This window comes from Homalodisca vitripennis, chromosome 1, assembly GCF_021130785.1.
Source record: "Homalodisca vitripennis isolate AUS2020 chromosome 1, UT_GWSS_2.1, whole genome shotgun sequence".
Taxonomy (NCBI): Eukaryota; Metazoa; Arthropoda; class Insecta; order Hemiptera; family Cicadellidae; genus Homalodisca; species Homalodisca vitripennis.
In genome coordinates, this window is record NC_060207.1 from 16,742,133 (window position 1) to 16,765,131 (window position 22,999).

At 32.7% G+C, this 22,999-nt stretch overlaps 1 protein-coding gene across 1 annotated transcript; it reads left to right on the top strand.

The window, feature by feature from the left end:
* Positions 1-324: 324 nt before the first annotated feature.
* On the top strand, positions 325-22,134 carry LOC124363846 (pickpocket protein 28-like). The gene is made up of 10 exons (XM_046819411.1): positions 325-663; positions 4,415-4,645; positions 4,761-4,860; positions 5,906-6,072; positions 7,501-7,705; positions 9,706-9,976; positions 11,744-11,803; positions 13,881-14,043; positions 20,479-20,570; positions 21,943-22,134. The coding sequence occupies exons 2-10, from the start codon at positions 4,482-4,484 to the stop codon at positions 22,086-22,088; spliced, it is 1,368 nt and encodes a 455-aa protein (XP_046675367.1). The 5' UTR covers positions 325-663; positions 4,415-4,481; the 3' UTR covers positions 22,089-22,134.
* The last annotated feature ends 865 nt before the right edge of the window (positions 22,135-22,999 follow it).

Here is a 22,999-nt window from a genome sequence, read left to right on the forward strand (position 1 = left end):
TTAATTATTATTTTCAGAGCCTAGATATATATTCATTTAAAACCCTCCAATGAATGGGATACAGCTCTTGAATATTTTATTTCAATACTATTAGTCGAAAGAAAGAATACTGCAGGTTTGAATTAATTCTTCCAGAGAAACTGTATTCATTTCAAAAGTATTCGAATTCATTTTGAGGTATTCGAATATGTGAATACCCGGCTGTATTCGAATACTATTCGATTATCTCATTACTAGCCACGAGTGGTCAATAATGGTAAGCTTTATAACCACTCTTTGAACATTCAACATTTTGAAGATAGCCTTACTTAAAGGACACTCGGAACCGGATGTCCATTAAGCTATAGTGTCCACTTATATACTGTAGCTCGCACATTAGCTGTAATACATAAACTAGTAGTAACTGCACATAAATACAAACAATAGGGATATCGTAATATCGTTTAAAACTGTTGTGTTCATTTTTTGTTGCTAGAAAGAAACACCCCCCTTTCATGTAGCTCCCGAAAGTTTACTGCAGGAAATCGAATACTGCGCTCGAGACGTTCCTTTAGCCTGGTGGGAACATCTTCCAGGAGGCCCAAAAATTAAAGAGTACTTCGACTACACTTCTCTTCATGGGCTGAAATACTTTTCTGAACCTGGACGCTCATTAAGTGAGAGGTCAGTGCAAGTTTCATGTGTGTTAGTTATTTCATGCTTAATTTAATAAGTTTTTATGTATTATGTCTCAATTTTACACATAATAATAATCTATAGATTTATATATATATATATATATATATATATATATATATATATATATATATATATAAAGAATGTTCGTCTGTATGTCCCTTATAGATTCAGAAACTATTTGACCGATCATTATGAACATTTATATGAATATGTATTTTTTCCACGTAGAAGGTTTATATGTTATGTTCATTGATGTAACTCACCATCAGGCGGCAGTGAAAAATATAAAAGTTATTAAAGCGCCTGCACATTTTAAACTGCAATTACTAGACAGTTACATATATTAAATAGCCAAACACTATTTGAAGGCTGAATTTCTGGTTGAACTTAAAGCTTGAGTGTTAGACCACTTTATAATAAAGTACATGAACGTGTACAATGGCTATAAATATACACTCTTGACAAATTTTCTTGATCGTGGCAACAAGGTAAACATTCCATCAGCGTTGGAAATGTAATTCACTTCAACCAGAAGTCCTCATACACGGGGAAAAGCTTACGAAAAGCGTGAGAAACCGCGGGAAACAGCTGGAAATTTAGTAATAAAGATAGCTAGTAATCAAAATAGAACTCTTTGAATTTACAGAAATATTATTCTAACTTAAAACGCGAGATTAGCCAGTTAATATGGTAGAGTTGACCCCAAGCGTTATTATTTGTGTGTACAAGCCGTCGGAATGTACAGTCATAGTTCCACTCAGAACTATACTAACTCACATATTTATAAATACACAAAACACAAATCCACAACTAATTTATTCCACATGAACACCACTGTTTGTTTCCAGACTCCTCACGGTCAAAATTTTAATTTTAATGTTTTAAATCAATGGAAAGTACTAGAGGAGGTGTTATATTGTCACATACGTGATGAAAATAATGGATGAATTGCCTTCAATAACAGTGGAATTAAAACAATTATCTTGTTTATTTTTATTTATCTTGAAAACGAATACAAAATTGCTGCATGCATTGTTAAGTTAATGATTATTAACTTGAAGAACTTGTAATTGAAGAATTTATATTTATACTTCTAAACCGTTGCAGGAAAACTTTGGACAATTATGAAGTTTGTACGTAATAGAATGTTTAAACCGAGTAAAGGGGATACAGCTAGGCATCCGTTCACGGAATTAAAAGGGAATTAAATTAATCCTAGGCCGAGAAAATAACTAGCTAAAGGGAATATAAATTTACATGCAGGCATAAAATACCACTTCGGCCAGGAATTCGGAGTGGGGCAGTGAAGAGGGCAGTAGTGTCCCCTAGTTTTATAATTTTTATGTTGTTTACAGTAGATAACTAGTGTAATTTAATAATTTCAATAAACATATCATTATCTAATTATAAATTAATTATACAATTTTCTGAACATTAGTTGTAGATTAAAATTCGATGGATTTAAAAGATGTTGGAGCTTTTACAGTGTAAAATTAAGACACTAATAGCCCCATATGTGTATTGCACGCCTCGCCAATTTCTCTAACTTAAAATAACTTAGAGCAGCTGTCGTTGTTATGTACATGCTTGGTGTCCACTTACCACAACTCAGGGACAAACTAAGAGCCAAGTTTAATTTCAACAACAATTCTGAAAACGAATTATTTAAAGCAGAACAAGTACACCACCACAAATTTCTGTTTTATGTACTTCTTGCCTATAAGTTGTATCTTCGTTAGTAGAACCTTCCCAAATTACATTACCTAATTCCAATCATTGATCAGTCCTTATGATAGCGGTATGTGATTTAGATTTATAGTTAATATAAAATGTCAAAAAATATTTTTTACTTTGTAAGGTATTTCTTATTTGTAAGAACTAGACCAAAAATTGTCACATCACCATAAATCACCTTCCTGATTTGGCAATGGAGAGCAATTCCATTATAATATTATTCATAAGTGTTACAAACAAATTCAACAATATACATACATGTTACATGTTGTAATGTACTATATACATGTTAGTTTTAATATATACATGGATGAGTATATCATGGTTACAAAAGTATTGCATTATTTATCTTTTATAAATAAAAATGAATCACTAATTGTGTTGCGTAACGCTAATTTCGAGAAAGACTAGAGCCGTTCGGTTAATTCTTTTTGTAAAATATTAATTGAAATCCGAGGAAGGTTTATACAAAAAAATAGGTTGGAAAACTTACCGGGAATATTTTGGTATTCGGTAAAAATTGTAATTAATATATATATACAACAATATATATATATATATATATATATATATATATATAGTTGTTGTTGTTGGTTTTGTGCCACACCTTCAACAGTCTACCAAGAGATCGGCTCTATCGGGATTACATCTACTCGTCGTCAGTATATTGTGGATATATATATGCATATATACGAGTATACCAATACAAAGTATAAATTATAGCTTTTTGTGTTGGTCTGTTTGTGCATATTTTTTAAACTACCCAACGAATTTTGATACTGTTTCCACTGTCGGCTTTGTTATGAACTAGGTTTCTTGGTATTAATAATTTAATCGTAGAAAGTTGTTAAAAGTTTTTATAATGCGAAAATTGATATTTATTTTATAATTGATTTTATAGAGCGCTTTCATTGGTAATACTGACTAAACTTTACGGCTTATAACAAAATATTGCAATACGAAATTGTACAATTCCAAAAGGCCTACAAAAGTCCACGGAACTATACATTAATCTTATGGCCCACAGTAAATATTTTTCTCTTTTAAACTTTACATTTTTATTAGCATTTCCTAATCTATTTTCTTGATCGCGGTAAACATCGATAGTATTTATAGCACCAAAAACATCGCATACCACAAATACACGTTTTTAAATCTAAGTTAGATCTCAAAAACCCACATATGTGTTTATTTTCGTGGTCAGTAAAACAACATAAACTCGATTGTGGAACCGTAAATAAATTCGAGCAGAAGTGAACTTAATCTGCTGTATCTGACTCTTTTGGATCGTAGTAACGTTTCGGTCGTTCTTAAGTTATATATTTTCTTTATCTGGATATTTTCTTTATAACTACTCCAATAATTATATAGAAGTTATATTTTCTGTATATACAGACAACCGATTAATGCAGGGTTCGACTACATCACAAATTGTATTAACAATACTTGCTTGGATAGAAATTAGAACAACACTTACAATACTATATTAATACTGAGTTTAGCTGCAGTTCACCTGTCACAGACTTAACTCCTGAAATCTGGAGTCATGTTCGTCAAAAGAGATACAAAAAAAGTCGGCGGTGAAGAAGCTCAAAATAAACTCTACAACGGTTCGACATCAGAGACATCTAGACTAAAGACTATAGTGTAATCTAGGTCAAGAGGTATTCTTATCATCTCGTCAACAATTGAATGCACTACGATGTTTTAGACACGATCTCTAAGCACTGTGAAGCAACCAAGTTTTCTACACATAACATAAAACGTTAGACTCCAAACGCTGCACTAAGAGGAAGGAGAACTGGAGCTACTCTCATCATTCCCACAGAATCAATCCTTCCCACCATAGCTACTTATATTACAGTTGTAAAAAAATGCTTGTTAATTATTCTTCGTAATAATTCATGCTACTCCAAAGATACGCTCTTTGCTCAGTAATTTGACAGCCTTGGATGTGTACTTGTATCTTGTACGTACATCTTCTAGGTACCATGTTAAACAGGTATTACTGGATCATAGCGCTAGTGGTGGTGTACGTGAGCGTTATCGGTGCGCTGTACGATCAGAGTATGCTGTTTTTCCACACCCCTGTGTTAATGTCAATGGACAGCACTGCCACGCCTATCTGGGACATTCCCTTCCCAGCCGTCACTATCTGCAGCGAGAACCAGGTCAGGCCCTCCTCCTTCAACTACTCTTCCTACAAAACCAGAACGAATTTGACGGAGAGAGAGTGAGTAATTTTAAACTTTTGTATTGTATTTTCCTATAGTAAATCGATAAAGAACTGTTAATGATTGCAGCGTTTTGGAGGGTAAATTTTCAAATTTAAGCTTTTTTTGTTTCAGACAAGAAACCCTTGAATATCTCACTCTGACTTGCGAATACAACTCAACGGAGACTAAGTTAGATTACTTCTCTTCTGATGTGCTGGACTACATCCACAACGTAAGATAATGGGAATTCTATTAAAAACCAAACCTTTCTATTGGTGATTTCTATATTATTAATTTTGTTCCTCACTATTAGTTAAAGTTTATATAAAGCCGTAACTATAGAATAGAACCCTATGTGATAAGCCCTCCCCCAAGAACGCTAATAATTTAAAAAAATCGTATAACAGCAGTCCAACTTGTTTGGAATACAGCAGTTAACCGTCTTACTTAGAATTAAACATTTTATTCAAATTTAGATTTTTTCCATACCCCCTGTTGTGGTATCTATCAATAAAATTTACCCACCCCCCATGCGAAGTCCTAGTTACGTCATTGTATGGCTGAAAGAAAGGGTTTAACTACATGATTGACATCCAAGCGACTGAGAAAAGACTTCCAAGAGTGCCTCTATTCCAGCAGTAATTAGAATACTTACAATTTTTTTATCGCAAAACAGTTCCAATATTTACAGCACTAATACTATTCGAACGTTATATTTCACTATACGTTTTAGAAGAGAGGCAATAACTTTGAAAATATATTAAATCTAAAGCAAATCAAACAAAAAAACATAAGCATATAAATGTACCTCAACACATAGCATATTCTGCACAAATCAATAAATTTTTGATCATTCTATAATTTTATTCTTATAGTCCAGCAGTCCATTTGCATTACATAAGTAAACAACTTGGAATTTCATGAAATCGACACAGGACTTTCCCCTGTATATGGTTAGCTGAAGCTAATTTAACATTTATTTATTTATCTGATGGTTGGGTTAAAGTATGTAAAGCTAAGAAAATAGTATAAATTTAAATATATCATTTCATATTGTAGGCCCTTTTATAACCTCATAATTTCAACCTCCACCAAAACTAGCCCGGCTGGCAAGCGATATCTTCCAGTATCGATTTCAAGAAAACCCAAGTAAAAGCTTATACAGTACAAATTGGCTCTTGGCTCCTAGATTATTATATTTTACAATAATAACTCTATTTTAAACCCTAAGACTCATTTCACTCAAATAACGAGTCAAAAGAGTCGATCGGTTTCAGGGCATCTGGGAACGTTGTAACGAGACGATCTGGAACTTATCGTGGATGACCGAGGATGTGGAAGACCCCTGCGACATCATCCAGCCAGTGCTGACTCCAGCAGGGGCCTGCCACACCTTCAACAGTCTACCAGGAGACCGGCTCTACCGGGATTACATCTACTCGTCGTCAGTATATTTTAGATGTATCGAGTCTTGTTGGGTATAGATATCTCTTCGTAAAAACTAGGTTTAAGGGCTTCTGGTAGCTTTGTAATCAGACGATCTGGAACCTTTCTTGGATTACCGAGGATGACCTGCCACATCCTTCAACAGTCTACCAGGAGACCGGCTCTACCGGGATTACATCTACTCGTCGTCAGTATATTGTAGATGTATCGAGTCTTGTTGGGTATAGATATTTCTTCGTAAAAAACTAGGTTTAAGGGCTTCTGGTAACTTTGTAATCAGACGATCTGGAACCTATCTTGGATTACCGAGGATGACCTGCCACACCTTCAACAGTCTACCAGGAGATATCGGCTCTACCGGGATTACATCTACTCGTCGTCAGTATATTGTAGATGTATCGGGTGCCTTGTTTTTTTTGTCCCAGCGGAGCAAGTACTTTTTGTGATTCGATGTTTATTGAAAATATATATTCCAAAATATATTGAACTAGTAAAGGAAGTAGCCAAACACGGAGTCCAGTCTCTCCCATAACCCCTACCGACAGCGTCATCTTGAAAGGGTCACTACATTACCGTAACTGTTATGTATTCAAGTTGTGTGCTTTTTGAATATTTTTGAACTAAATTTAATGGCTATTGCATTAATTCCAACTTAAATTTCTAGTGTCGGTTGGAATCGAACACGTTTACTTATTTATACAGGTATATCTTTATTTAAAACGTGCTTCAATTTGCGAACTACCAAAATGTTTCAAAAGCCCAACACTCTTTATTATGCATTATCAGTGGTTTTGTTGTATATTCTATTGTATATTGTAATGTTTGTCCGAACAGACTGTATTTTGTCTAATGTTACTGTACAAGACCTAAAGACAATATTTGGGCTACGTTTTATATAAACCAAACCATTTGATTGTTATGTTTACATTGTAATTACATATTTCTTAATTAATTTAGTATTGTATTTAAAATGGGGAAATATAATACAGGAAACCTAACACGTTTAGTGAATTTTTTACATTTATTAGAAAACTATTACAAAACTCCACTTTACATTCACTTTTTTCAAAAAAACAAAGGTATATTAAAAAACAATATTTAAATCAAATCACTGTTTACGGTTTTCAGAAATGTTAAACATAAATCAGCTCATTTTTGTATACGTTTATTTTCCAATATATTTTTGTTTACCGTTTGTAGTATTGTCGTTTATATATAAAATAAATTTGGGGCGCTACTATTGGATACAATTATCTTCTTATTTGGAAACTTTGAGATTTAATTGATATTTTTAGTCTTTAACAGTTGGTACAGGTAAGCTATATTGAATTATATTAGCAATATATTAAAAGTTTTTATAAACATTCTGTTGTGTAACATTTTCTTTGTTGATATTTTAGTAACTTTTGCGTGACTATGATTTCAGCCTACATGATCACGCCCATCAGTTAAAGTCTAGTAACGATGATATAATCTGGAGCCCCGATCGAGGCTTCAGGAACAAGGAAGCGACCAATGGCCCACCTTGGCGGACACCAGGGGGAGGCTACGGCCAGGATGCGATATTTCTACTTAATCTCAACTCTCAAGATTTCGACGAGGCGTGTTTTTTTGGAGGTCATGGTTTTTTGGTAAACAATGTTTCATATCCAATTACTTAAATTTTTACACTTGAGTTGGCATAAGTACAAACATTATATCGTGATATATTGTTGTAAATTTGTGATTATGATTATAGTTAAGAAAACTCTTTACGCCACAGTTTTGTTTTACCCTAATACAATAAACAAATGCCAATTTTTCTTATTTTCAATGCTTAGTAGAATTGTTTTTAATGCACTAATACTGTATTTGTTTCTTGAATGTTGGGCCTATAAATGTAATATTAAATTGAATATGGTGCATTAATAATCTCGTTGTCACTAATATAGGATAGTTGTTATCTGCATTATTATTATAACCTTTATATATATATATATATATATATATATATATATATATATATCATATTATTTTTACATAAAAATAGAAGCGTTTGTTTTTTACAAGAATGATTTTAATCTATGATTTAATATACGAGTATATCATGATATTTTAAACATGAGACGAATTTCCTAGCATTTTTATGAACAATAAAATAGCTGAAATACTTTGTGAGTATCGTATTATCGAATCCGTGATCTCAGAAAAACATATAAATCGTAGTTACTTTTCGCAAGTTAGCCTTGTTTACATCGTGCAATTATGCAAAGTATTGTTATATCCGGTTAACTAGTTTGGCAATAAATATAGAACTTACGGACGAAAAGCGTTAGATGGATATACATACATCTAAAACATGGGTCGGATTGTTGATCGGTAGACACATGGTAATGGAGACACGTAGATTTTACATTTAAGTTGGTGCACACTCTTGGCCGTATGAGGACCTTATGGCGTCTTTCCAAGGAACGGGAGTTCTGAAATACTGGCAGACTGTAAATTCCAAAAGACATATTAGGTTCCAGCGACTGGCTTCTCTCAGTTGCAAATACCTAACAGAAGTTAGTTACCGGGATCTCCAACAATCCTGGAACTTCTAGAGGTTGAAGTCTTTTAGATGTCAGGAGATTCCATAAGTCAGAGGCTCCACAGGCCAGAAAATCCCGAAAGGTAATGAACAAAAGTACTTAGAGACCCGAATATTCAAGTGTGAGAGCTTCTGGAGATTTGGAGCTCATAAAATTATGGTTAACACAAACCAAAAGTTTCTGGAATGCAGACGCTCTAAGAAGCCGGCAGATTTGAAGGATGAAAACCTATCATGTGTCGAAAGACTCCAGGAAATGGAAGCTTCCAAAAGTTAAGTTTCTTCTAAAGAAGGAAGCATCCAGAAGCCTAACGCTTCAAAAGACCGTCCAAGAAGCGTAAGTTCAGCCTTAGGAGGTTACCTCTCAGATTCCTGAAGCTCCCAAAGACTAGAACTCCTAGATCTAACGCTGGATGGCGTTTGCTCCGAGAGAAAGCGTATAGTCTTGCCCAGCATTCTCAGAGATCTAGAATCTACCGGGGTTATCAGAACATAAGTAGACAAAGATTGCAGGTTTTATAGTGTCGAACCTCCAATGCAATGTTGTTCCATATGTACACGCTATGTGCTCTATGTTATTAGTTTACAAATGGTTGATTCAAAGCTCAAACATTTCGAAACTGCTTATTTAATACTAAAGTGTAATGCGTATTAAACCAGATGTATTGGTACAATATCTGTATAATTGATCTGTTTTGGTGTATAGCTGTAATTATAGACAACATAATTGGAGACATCTTGTTTAATTTTTTATCATAAAAGTCTGTTTTGTAAATTGTAAAAAACATTTCAGCAAAATATTCTAATTAAAAGCTAAAACAAATACTTGAATTAGTGTTCTTTTGATGTACAATTTTGGAGTGCAGAAATTTACACCTTTTTCTAACGGTATTGCGTAAAATGAATACTCTACTTTATTACGTTCTCATGATTGTGACGACTTATACTAAATGACAACCTTTTATTAAACACATTCCATTTCTAGTGACACTAAAAAAGATTTTCAGGGTGAGATAATTATTTTTGTACCATTAATTTATTCGTCAACTTGATCTTCCACAGGTGATCCTCCACAGCCCTGCAGAGTTGCCCACCCTGTCACACCCCTCTACATACGTGCACGCCGACCACTTGTCTCAGATCAAGGTCATTCCTGAGATAAAGACTACTGATGAAGAATTAAGAAGATGGGATCCGAAACTAAGAGGCTGTTTCTTTGAAGATGAAAGACCGCTTAAGTACTTTCAGTTTTACACAGAGAAAAATTGCGACCTGGAATGTGAAAGCAACGCATCGCTGTCACTGTGCGGCTGTGTCCCTTTCTTCCATCCACGTACGTTTTTCCTTACAAAGCATATTTCAGCTATCTTAGAATATCTTTATACATAGTTCTTTATATCATAAATATATAGTGGCTTTATTAGCATAACTAGCAGTTACCCGCGGCTTCACACGCAATTCTCAAAATCGAAAGGCTTAGCCTTCTTATTGAAGGCGTTTATGTAATATGATGGTATTTTCAGAGTAGGCATCAGGTAAATATTATTTCAGTGTCCCATGGTTAGTAAACTCAAAAGTTAAATACAGTTTTAACGGAAACCCGTATATTTGTATGTATAAAATATTGCAGGCTTTGTTGTATGAAAAAATATACATACAGACCTCGGAAACACATTTGGTCATAAAGCATCAACTTCCATGAAAGTACTTGAGAGTATGGAGCATACTCCTAGTGCATGGTCTGGAACAGGATGTTGGTTCGGTTATGGGGTATAAATTATATAACTTATAAATAACTGTTTAATTTTACCGTTTAGTATTCTATTTCTGGTTGTATTGTATTGTTATATTTTATTTCCTTGTTATTTAATATTATGTAACTTTACAAGCAAAAATGTTCTATAGCTCGTTGTTGGGGTGTGTTTGATGTTGTGTGTTGAAATGTGTATGATTGTGTGTTTATTTATGATTGTTATATAAGGTGATATTTGCATTTTTGTTGTGTTTTTGAGTTTTGGCATATTTGTAAAATTTAAAATTTCTAGTAGTAAATCTAAATACGATAAAAATAGCTAGCTGCCACGAAGATTAAATAGTATATGGTATTTGTATATTCATACTGCCCTAACCCTCGGGTGTAGGAAACATTGTAAGCTTTGTAAATTTGTTGAATAAAAGAATTTTGACTTTGACTTTGACTTTGACATAGCACCAGACCTTGGTTTTATCTTAGCCCAATGACGAAACACTTGAACCAATGTCTGCCACAGCAAAATTATTTATTTAAGCCTGAAAGCATAACAATAAGCATCATCTTGTTTGAAAATATTTCATGATAATTTTTAATCTATTGTGGTTTTACCTTCTATCTAATCTTGTTGGTGGTTAATGTGTTTAACCAATGTAGCGACACAAGAAAAAGAAAAAACTGTCACAACATGCACAAACTGTTACTACTGCTACTACAACTGCTACTATAACATGGTTTTAATTTACTTAAAGCGATTTGTACTATTTTGATTTGTATGTATTAACAAATTAAGAGACAGATGAGTAAAAATGTTGCATTCAGCCAAATTATTACGTGACATCATGACGACAAGCATGAAATTTTACTTATTTTCAAATCTCTTTTGATAATTTGCAATATTTTGAATGTTTGTGTTTATAACCAATGTAGAGACACAAAAAATACACAAATGACCTAGCAAAACACTAAACTATACCTTGGTTTAATTTTACTGAATGTGGTTTGAATTTTTTTGATTATTGCTAATTAACCAACGAGCAAACAAATGAACCAAAATGTCTGTCACAAAATAATTTTTGTCTAAGCTTGAACCATTTCACAGATGCATAAATTATTGATGCTATCAAGACAAATCACCCCAAGTTAAAATCGTCAAATCAAAGTTTGACTTGAACTCTCGTTCATTTTCTTTTCTTCCCCTTTACGGGGACATATCGATTGCATGGTTTGGACTCGGCTTTGGCAAGACACCCCGTAAATAAATTTGTTCTTTTATAAGTTTAAGATTTTAATATGGTTGTAGGAATCTTAATCTTTGCATATACACTTATTTATTTTTCTTTTGTATAGGTACAAGAGATACTCCTGTATGTGGACCTGAAAAATTTTACTGCTATGTCAGAGGCATAGGTAAGTAGGGAACTATTTTGTAATACTCTGACTATATAATACAATATAATTAATATTATGTATAAAACAGTATCATAAGTATTTATGTATATTGTCTTATTTAAAATTTATAAAAAGTATGCCAGACCTAAAAATGTGTTCATAATGCATGTCATCCTGGAGAGCAACATTTAATTACGCTTACTAGAGTCTACTGATCTCTACAATATTCGGGATGCAGGATAGACGGAGCTTTTTAAAACTAGAGCCAAAATTCTATTACTATGTATGTTTTCCTAAACGTAGCAAATTTGAATATCAATTATACGATTGTTGAATCACATAGAAATATTGTCTGTAATTGAATGTACAAGTAATGAACTTATTGGTGACTAACAGTTACCTGCGGCTTTGTACACGATTTCCTGTTGAATAAAAGGTACGTTCTAGGCACAATCGTTTTAAATGGCATAATAAACACTCCTGAAAATAAATTATAGTAGCTGAAAAATGTTCCAATCCAATTTATTCCAGAATACTTAGACTTTAAGTTAGAGCAATGCCTTGAGCCCTGAAGTCGGAGAGTGAAGCAGTTTTTATGAGCTGAAATCTATCTGCAACTATCCATAATATTTTAATAGCCAACAATTTTAGTAATATATGATTATTTTAAGCCAGGATGATGATTAATATGATGAGCTCTATGTAAGTTTTAACTCGGAATTAGCGATAAAAAAAACTAAATGGACGTAGAAAAGTAAAACTAATGTTTGTCAAAAGCATCTTTGGTATAAAATATTTTCGATCAATGACATTTCGATCATACATCGATATGAAAAGCCTGCTTGAGTAAAAAATATATATTTCCGGCACTTGTAATATAATTTCAATAAGGTATTTGTGTTAAAACGTTGTTGATTCGATTAAGAAAATATATACATAATTATGTATAAAAAGTCTTCTTCGTTTAAAAAGTATCCATCTTTATTAACTTCAGGTTTGAGGTATTTCCGAGGACACGTAGCGTTTGCCTTATTGTCCCGATCAAGTAGCCTACACGCGTTGGTCTGATATGTCTGCTTCGGTCAAAAACTACTTCCGGCCTAAGGTATTTGGTGCTGGTAGACTATTGAGACATAATAAACGTATGTCAAATGTCACCTTACTAGGATTCCGGCAAATTGTAAAAATAAATATATAGTTCTTCTAGGGGCTGTACCCCATAAGAACTCTTGTGAGTGCTTGATATGTATAAAGTTACTTTAGTTTTTCTACTTAAGTTATGAGGCATATCTGTGCCAAATTTCAACTTTCTAGGATATCAGGAAGTTGAAAATTAATGATGATAACGTACATATATAGTAAGGGCTTTCCTTTTTATGTGCAGAGATTATAATTACATTATAACAACTCATTTACATAATAGTATTTCAAACTAACCAGAGCATAGAAAATGCGTTCATTTAATTTGCTGCTGTTAAAATTAGTCATTTTATTAATTAATTATAAGAAAATATTTTATAAGTACTGTTGCAAGTTTTTTTTTTAACTGTTATTTTGTTTGAACATCTGAGCAGTATATGCATCTGTTATGAAAACACTGAGGTTTGTACCCGAATGAACTACAAACAATTAAATTGTTAAATTTAATATATTTGTTTTACTTTTATAATAACAATCATTAATTCAACCGATTTTAAATGTAATAACACACATGTGTTTAATGTAATGTTGAACATTGTTTAGCCTATAACAAATTCATCCACAATACATTTGAATTACCTGTAACCACTAAAAATCACAGAAATAGTAACTTTTATACTTTTATTTTTTCAAAACATTTAATTTGTTAGAAATTAAATTATTTTAAGGTTACTGCAAATTTTTTGTTTTAAGTTATAATTATACCTTCATGATATAATAATACGCAACAATTCTCAATCCATAATTATGCTACATGTATATGTACGTAGGCTATACCTGTTTCATTGATTATACATTGTTGTTACGTTATAATTTTGGAAAAAAAGTTACAAAATGATCTCACACGGTGTTTATAGCAGTAATTGTAGACTTTTATGAGAATTGTTATTTTCAGGAAAGTCCGTTGATCCAGAAACGACCGAGTCTCACCATTGTAATTGCTTGCCGTCTTGCTTCGAGATCGAATACAGAATTAGCGTGGCAAATTTTCGACGAAACTTTTCAACAGCTTCGGGAAAAGGATTTTACAAAGATCGCTATCCTGGAATCATCCCCGAGTAAGTATATTATCCCAAAAACTGTAATCACAGTGTAGAGATTAGAGAATAATGTACATGTAATGTTATATCACAGAACAGAGAATTCAGATTGACTGACATTTGTAACTGAACATTGCACAAACTCGTGTAGGTTATTCTAGATGTTAAGCAATTCTAGTTACGTTAGTTACTTTTAATATTAGCGATTCAGATTGACTGACATTTGTAACTGAACATTGCACAAACTCGTGTAGGTTATTCTAGATGTTAAGCAATTCTAGTTACGTTAGTTACTTTTAATATTAGCGATTCAGATTGACTGACATTTGTAACTGAACATTGCACAAACTCGTGTAGGTTATTCTAGATGTTAAGCAATTCTAGTTACGTTAGTTACTTTTAATATTAGCGATTCAGATTGGCTAACATTTGTAACTAAACATTGCACAAACTCGTGGAGGTTATTCTAGATGTTAAGCAATTCTAGTTACGTTAGTTACTTTTAATATTAGCGATTCAGATTGACTGACATTTGTAACTGAACATTGCACAAACTCGTGTAGGTTATTTCTACATGTTATACTATTCTAGTTACGGTAGTTACTCTTAATATTAGAGATTCAGATTGACTGACATTTGTAACTGAACATTGCACAAACTCGTGTAGGTTATTCTAGATGTTAAGCAATTCTAGTTACGTTAGTTACTTTTAATATTAGCGATTCAAATTGACTGACATTTGTAACTGAACATTGCACAAACTCGTGTAGGTTATTCTAGATGTTAAGCAATTCTAGTTACGTTAGTTACTTTTAATATTAACGATTCAGGATTTCATAAAGTTTAAATTTTTTGTATACTGCACACAATATAAGATACTATCTTATAAAGAGTAAAAGAATTATTATTAAAAGAATAAAAGAGAATCATCTAACCCAATATTTTATAACCAAAAGAATTTAGTAGCCTGTACATGTTTATTTGCAAGGTCCTGACAAAATTTTATGTGGGTAGAAAACATGTATTGGAAAATAGTTCGAATAGACAAAAACTTAGAAAGCAAGAATCATTACCTGTTCTAATACCACACTTAACATTTTACACACATTTTTTTTGTTTTTAGATTAAAAAATAATGATGATCTTACTTCCAAGTAAGAGTACTGATTCTAAGAATATGACATTAATTATGCAAAGAATAAAAATTTGGCTAACAAGGTTGGACAGTATTAATTTCTTCCTTGGTGTACAAAGATAATAAATAAAATCTCTTCAAAGCAATCTATGAACTTTTCTTTTTTGTTAAGAATTGTATAATTCCATAAAAAGTTAGGTTTTCGTATACAGTTAAAAATGTATATAGTTTTTCTGAATTTATTTTCTAGTGGGAAAAAATGATTATATTAATTTTTGAGCTTAAAAGCCCTGTAATAAAAAAAATAATAGATGGAACCTTTTGTACAGGCAATTACCTTCAGAGGCCATATTTTATTTCCTTAAATGATTAATCGAGTAACTTTTTATTTTTTATTGTAATATTTTTATTTTTATTATGTGTAGATATTATTTTCTTTGATTAGTTAGTGTATTTGTAAATGCTAAGTTATACTAATTTGTTTTTTTGTTAAAAATATTTTTTTTCTGCTACTTCTAAGTTACATATTTAAAAACATATTATTAATGTACATGTCTTAAAGGAAATAAAAAAGTTATTCTTCTTCTTATATTTAAGTGCCCAAATTCTAGTTAAAACTTCATACAAATTTATATGGATTTCAATGGAATCTATACATCTCATGTTCTAAAGTTCAAAAGTTTTAAAATTGTATCACACGTAAACAACCAAAATGATAAAAAAATGACAATGTATTTCTAATTTTAAGAACATTTATGTATGGTGAGTATTTAGTATTTATAGCTAAATTCAAGTTTGAATATTCCATTCTATCATACTACCTTGATATTGTCTAAACCTTCGTTTTATTTCAGATTATTTTCTATATGTCACCACACACATTTATATCGAACTCCGCTATTTAAAAAAAATCTGACAGACATAAAAATAAAAATAGTAAAATACTTTTACAAGTTAAATAAGGTAATATAGCATAGTCATTGTAAGATGCTAACATATTAAAAGTAATCCTTACGATTTATACTACTCTTATCAAAACTGTTTCATTGCAGCCTAATAATATTCAAAATCTGTATTGTCTCTGCTACATACGTCTATATTTTCAAATCATATTGATCTGTGTCTATGCGCGATGTACTTTGTTCAATTACTGTCCATTACGTAATCCTAAATGAAACAAAATAAAACTTTAAGATACTCTAAATCTAGATTAAAACTTTAATTAGTTAATCTAGACTTGCTAAAGGTACAAACTACCGTTAACGTCAATGAAGAAGGCTGAAACAGCATCAGTGATTGAAGATTCAGCTTTGGAAAGATATTAAAAAATAAACAAATAAAAAAATTAAAAATATTATTTTTAATTTTTTCCAAAGCGAGAATGCAAGCTGTAGTTTTGCGTAGGACATACGTCGTCATCATTGTCAACATCTTTATCATCATCATCAACCACCCCACACGCGCTTTATCGCGCATAAACAAGCCACCATTACGCTCTGTCTTATGAACATGCCTAAAAAATACGTTGAGCCGTTTATGTGTCCACAAAAACATCAAATATACTCTTGCACACTTGAATGAACACTCTAATTGTTAGTTTGTGATTCAAAAATATTAATTACATATACATATTGCTCGGATAAAGTCCGTTTTCCTTGCCAAAAAAGCAAATTATGTAATATAATATTCAAATAGTTTCCTAGATATACGAAATGTGTTGGTTTTTTCTTTTTACTTGAAGATAATTTACACCATACCATAGTTTAATTTATTTTAAACTAGTTAATTCATTATAAATATTATTCTGTCTCTATATTAAATGCCTAGATGTTTCATGAAAATTGCCAACGGACCTATAGATTTACAAACATTTGCTATGTTGTCTTTTATCATAAACATAACAATATTATATTATTCATACAATTTTTATATTAGCAAACTTGAAACATAATACTGTTACAGCATTCTGTATTCTGAGTGATTCTGATAAGTAAAATACTAACACCAGAGGATTCAGTATATAAAGACAAATATTTCAGTTCTCCCAGCGTGTACAGAAATTACTGAAATCTCCTTCAACTGCAAGCAGTCGTCCAGAAATAGCGTGGACAAGCTTATGCAAATATTTACATATCCAAAAGCAGAGTCAGCCCACAAATAAATTACTCCATCTCATGAAGCCAGCTGATTATTAGTGAACAACTTGGTGTCTACGACAAATACAACGTCAGAGATACATTGACTCATTATGATCTTCAGACATTCATAATGAGGCTACTGGTTATCACATATTTCCAATTTTTATCTCTCCTCGTATATCATGAACAGGCTACTAGATTCCAAAAACTGTGTTCACAGTATGTAGGTGTAATAGGGAATACATGGACGAGACAAAAAGAAACCATTGGGATAAAAGAACACAAAGAAAACAAGAGAAAAGGGCTAACAGAAAAGTAAAGAATTGCACACCATTAGTTTGAAGACCACAGAATGAATCTGGATTAAATAAGCATAATACGTCGGGAATCTCATTTCTTTAAAAGGAAATTAATCGAGGCTTCAAAAATTACATTAAGAGACCAACTGGTCAGTTGAAATTAGGCCAATTTGGTTGTCTATTCTGAACAAATGAACTAACAGGGAAATCTAAATTATCAAACAGATTAGGGATTTATAATAAACCAATAATGAGTTACAGACAATATGGTTTTGAGAAGTTCTTATAGAAGGAACCAATAATAAAAAAAAAAACAGCCAAATCCGTTTCCTGTTGTACCGCCAACTTGTTTCTCCCGTGATGATCACCATTTACTATTGGCCTCCGGTCAATTCTTAGTGGTTGGTCGTTCAGTGCAGAACAATTTCGACCTGTATTCTTTAGCTCGGTTTTAATAATTAGTGTGTTATTTTTATTTATTATTATCTTTGTTGATTGTTTGTTAACTAACTTGTATTTCTTACTTGTTCATTGTTTTCTTGATTATTTATTTTTAAAACTGTGTGTTATTTAATTATATAAGTAAATATTATTATGGTATTATTAATGGTTTATACTTTATTTAACTTATTTAATTGTACTACTGGTGTACTTCCGTTGGAAGAATAAATAAATACAAGTTTAAGAGATTGCAATTATGGTATCAACCTGAGGAAGAGATCAAATTGCAGATCTCGTATCGTAGAGTTACTGATTTCTTGTATCACTAAACAATGGAAAATATCCAGAATATCCTATTTCCTTCCCAATGCTTACTTTGTCAAAAACAGACTTTAAACAAAGAATGTACGGTGTGCCACAAAAGTAAAGGATAATATTTCAAAGGATGTTGGATCAACTAATTACATATAACAAAACTGGTTTTTTATTTAGTCCAAATAACATAACACAAGCTTAATAAAGGTTGCTTAGTTTCCTAGATGTGAGTTATTATTAGTTTTCTATAATTCTATAAACTATTATTAATTATATTATTACTTATAATAATATTAATTATAAACCATTATAATTATTAGTTTCCTTATTTGAAAATGGTAAAACTACTACTCTAAATTAATTTTCTCATACTACTGCTACACAACTAGGACATTTTTCTTTGAATGTTGCGGCGAGTGCCTCTATAGATTTGAAATTGGCGCGCGTAATCTATCAGTAGCCGCGAACACGTTAGGCCTGGGACACACACTCCCGGTTACCGGGATGCCGACCACCGGGTTGCCGGTAAACGGTTTGTTGTGTGCTGGCCACACAGTCCCGGCGATAAACATCAAATTGTCTCTCAGTTCCTTTGAGTGTTGTTCGGAACGAATCATGCTATCCAAAGTGAAGTTAGTTTGTTGTTTAGAGGCTCTAAATGAATTACCAAAACAACGAAATAGGGTACATTGGGTTCATCCATTCAATGTAGATGCTAAAGCTGAAAAAAGATTTAGAAAATTTTACGAGAGTATTCGGACTTATGAAACAAAGTTTTTCGGCTTCTACAGGATGTCAATAAAATCTTTTGACGAACTGTTAGTGTTATTGAGGTGACACATAGCAAGAAAAAATACAAACAAAAGATTATCAGTAAGTGCAGAAGAAACGACACCACTGACACACAGACTTGACTGGAATCGGGACCCGGCGGCCGGCACTGTGTGAGCACGCACGACAGATCTCAAGTGTTTTATATTGCCAACCCGGTTTTCACCGGCTGCAGGGCTCCCGGTCACCGGTAGCATGCTTGCCGGTCTGGACCGGCACGCTTTTTTGCCGCACAGCACCGGCATTGTGTGTGCGCTCTTCAACAAACTATATGTTCTCATCAATCCCGGCCGGGATGCCGATCACCGGCATCCCGGTAACCGGGACTGTGTGTCCCTAGCCTAAGGCCAGCTGCGCCGACCTCTAGGTTATAGCTTAAACAATAGAAGCCTCCTACCATCCGGAATTCTTCTGGACAGGTTCTGGTAGGATGATTCCTGCTGGGTTAGCATGCGGAGACCGGAGGTTTGATGGGAAGTCGTTGTGCAGCGATCGGATAGAGTGGACGGGTAGAAGTGAGTGTACGTGGTCTAGGATTTAGTATAATTGTTAGGGAACCTTTCGGAAACCATATCTAAATTATTAGTTTATCTTTAGTCATCAAAGCTGGTTAGGTTTTGGATAGGGGGAATCTAGTGGCGGATCCACGGTTAAATATGGTTCCTCTGGAAGGTGCCCTCTTCTGGTTGCGACGACATGAGGTCGCAATGTGCCTTTCCAATGATAGGAAATCTGGTGCAATTAAAAACCAGGTGAAAGTCACCACTGTTTTTCGTTAAAGTTTATTCAGTTTTTATTCAAAATCCATATTTTAAACAGAAATCAAATGTGAATGTTGAATTATGCTCCAGTTCACCTTTCTCTAAGTGCATCGTCTGGAATCTGGCGTTGTTACAGTGTTGACTCCTAAAGTCTGGAGTCATGTTCGTTTGAAGAAATCCCAAAAAAAGCCGGCGACGAAAAAGTTCAAAATGAACTCGTTACATCGTTTCGACATCAGTGACACCTAGACCATAAGATACAACGTAATATAGATGAAGAAGTATTCTCATTGTCTCGTCAGGTACACAATTAAGAATACCTCTGATGAGACAATGAGAATTGGAGCTTAACTAAACATTCACATGGAATTAACCCTTCCAACCATAGCTACTTTATGTGTAGAAATCTAACTGTAGAATATTTTGAATATGATTATTTTTTATATGTTAAGATATGGAATTATATTTAGTATCAGAGTTAAAATATATGGTTCAAATTACATATCAATAACGAAAGTTCTTATGTATTTACAGGGATTCCTTTGCAATCGTCACAACCCAGTATCAGACACAGAAAGTCACCGCGCTGATGAGAGTCGCTGTCTTCAGTTTAAGTGATTTTATTGGTAAGAGGTTATTAAATTATTATACTAGAGGCATATTTATTCATTATAATTATTTACTGCTTATATTATATTATATCTTATAGTACCGATTACAACTAATTATCAGTTATATATCATTATATATCAGATTTAAAATTGGTATTCCTCTGTAATTCCCAATGTTATTATTTTGCTAACGTTTATATTTTTCAAAAAGAGTTATAATGTATTGTAAATAAAACTACAACTAGTTTTACTATGTTAAATTTAACTATCGATGATATATTAAAGTGTTAATTTTTATTCATACTACTGAAAAAAAACAAAAAACCAAAAAACATTACAACCGGCGAATAAAAAGGTATTAAGACACGACATAGTCTGTGGGGAAATTGAGCTTTTTGACTCTAGTTTATAAACTACAAAATCCCACCGTGGTTTGTAAAACTTTGCAAATATTTTTATTTTGTGGTATTGTTTTTATTCAGGTTGGAGAGAAATGTAAATGTTCGATCATGCTAAACTTAAGCTCGATTTGCAGCATTTACTAAAAATAAAATTCCTTTTATTTTGGTTATCGGCTACAACAGAATCTTTCCCTTCTACAAAGGAAATTACAATTGATCATAACGTTATTCTCAGAATAAGGAATCATTTTTTGGATTTACTCAAGTAAATTAAACTACCCACTTAGTTGTAAACATATTTATCCTTTTGCCTAAAACTGATAACAGCGTTTGACAAGTACCATGTGGTACTGGCACATAAAATAAAAGTTCATGACTAGAGTTCCTATTTGGTTTTTATACATAGAGGACGAAAATATTTACTCTATTAAATACTTCTGGTAATCTTTCACTTTTATAACTTGAGATGGGAGTTTGTTGTTACGTACTCATAAATCAATCTTTATTCTTCTCAACTCCGTGTACCCCACTCCAAATTTTCTTCCGCTAAATCTATTCTCCACTGACAAAAATAAAACAGTTTAAAAGCTTTCGTTACTTATACAGAGAATTAGCAACGCTCACTTTTTATAGTACTATATGTCTCTACGATTATATGTATGATAAAGCAATATGCATAACTTATTCACGAATGATCCAACTACAATTGTAATGTATCAATGGTTTAATTACAACGAACAGCGCACATAATGTCGTTACTACAAAGACTACATTATCAAATTAAATGGAAATATATATGATTTCTATAATGCTACTCGTATCTGTTATTGGTAGCTTGAAATTTGCAATAGTCGTTAAAATAAAACGAAGTTATATAATATAAATAACTATTCTTCGCATTTCACTGGCTTGTGGCAGAGTATAATGTGATGGGATAGTGGTATATTTTCAACAATGTTAATTAAAAACAAAACGTTGTTTTCCAGCCAACATCGGTGGTTTGTTGGGGCTCTTCTTGGGGTTCAGCTTCCTCAGCTTGTTCGAGATTGTGTACTTTTGTGTTCTGAGATTTAACAAGAAAAAACCCAAAAGAGTAAGCCCTTCTGAGAACAGAAAAAAACTAATATCATAATTTTGTACTGTTAACTGTACACATTCTGAAATAAATATGAATTATACATTTTTGTCATGTGCTTGATTTATTTCTTGTGCTTTTCAACGAACGACATTATTATGAAATTAGGGGAGGACAACAAACTACCTCAAAATGGAAAAATCCTTAACTAAATAGGGACAGAGGTAACATAATAAATAAACCAATACAACGGATGAACGAAGTACCCAATCTTTGACATTTTAACTTTGTTGTCCCTAAACTCTTTAACCTCAAAATCAGTGCAGTTCTTCCTTTTAAGAAATATCTATAGACGTATCAAGACAACTATATTAGTCATAACAATTCCACTTTATTCTACCACTTCATTTATTAACACGGAAAACACATCTAATCATAATAATATTTTCAATAAGTGCATTTGTAACATTGTAGTATCATTTCTAATCTAACATTGAGATGCATCTTCTGTCAAAGTCGATGATATTTAAAACGTTAATTTTTGTACCAAGTTTGATTTTGTTTCAGCATTCTTATCACCAGTTCTTGGAGTTAGAAAAGTTGTTATGGGATTTAAATGTAATCAAGATTTCTAAACCCGTTGGAGATACGAAAAATTGTTGATTATATACTTACTCTTACTCTTACTCCCTCGGCGCTACAACCCTCCATGGGTCTTGGCCTGGTGAATCAGTAGTCTCCATTGGGGTCTGTCCTCGACGACCTCTCTCCAATTTCTTGCTCCAATCTTTCTTAGGTCAGCAACCACATCGTCTCTCCATCTCATCCGAGGTCTTCCCTTGGGCCTTGTATTAGCAGGAGTCCACTCAGCAACCTTCTTTACAACTCTGTTGTCGTTCATTCTCGTCAGATGTCCGAGCCACCTAATTCTTTGGGCCTTAATGAAGCGTACAATATCCTCACCGCTC

Bases quoted from the DNA above. Each gene is read 5' to 3' on its own strand.
- LOC124363846 (XM_046819411.1), top strand. From the start codon at position 4,482: ATGCTGTTTTTCCACACCCCTGTGTTAATGTCAATGGACAGCACTGCC. The intron at 9,977-11,743 runs GTACGTTTTTCC...TCTTTTGTATAG, and splicing joins TGTCCCTTTCTTCCATCCAC to GTACAAGAGATACTCCTGTA. The intron at 14,044-20,478 runs GTAAGTATATTA...ATGTATTTACAG, and splicing joins TATCCTGGAATCATCCCCGA to GGATTCCTTTGCAATCGTCA.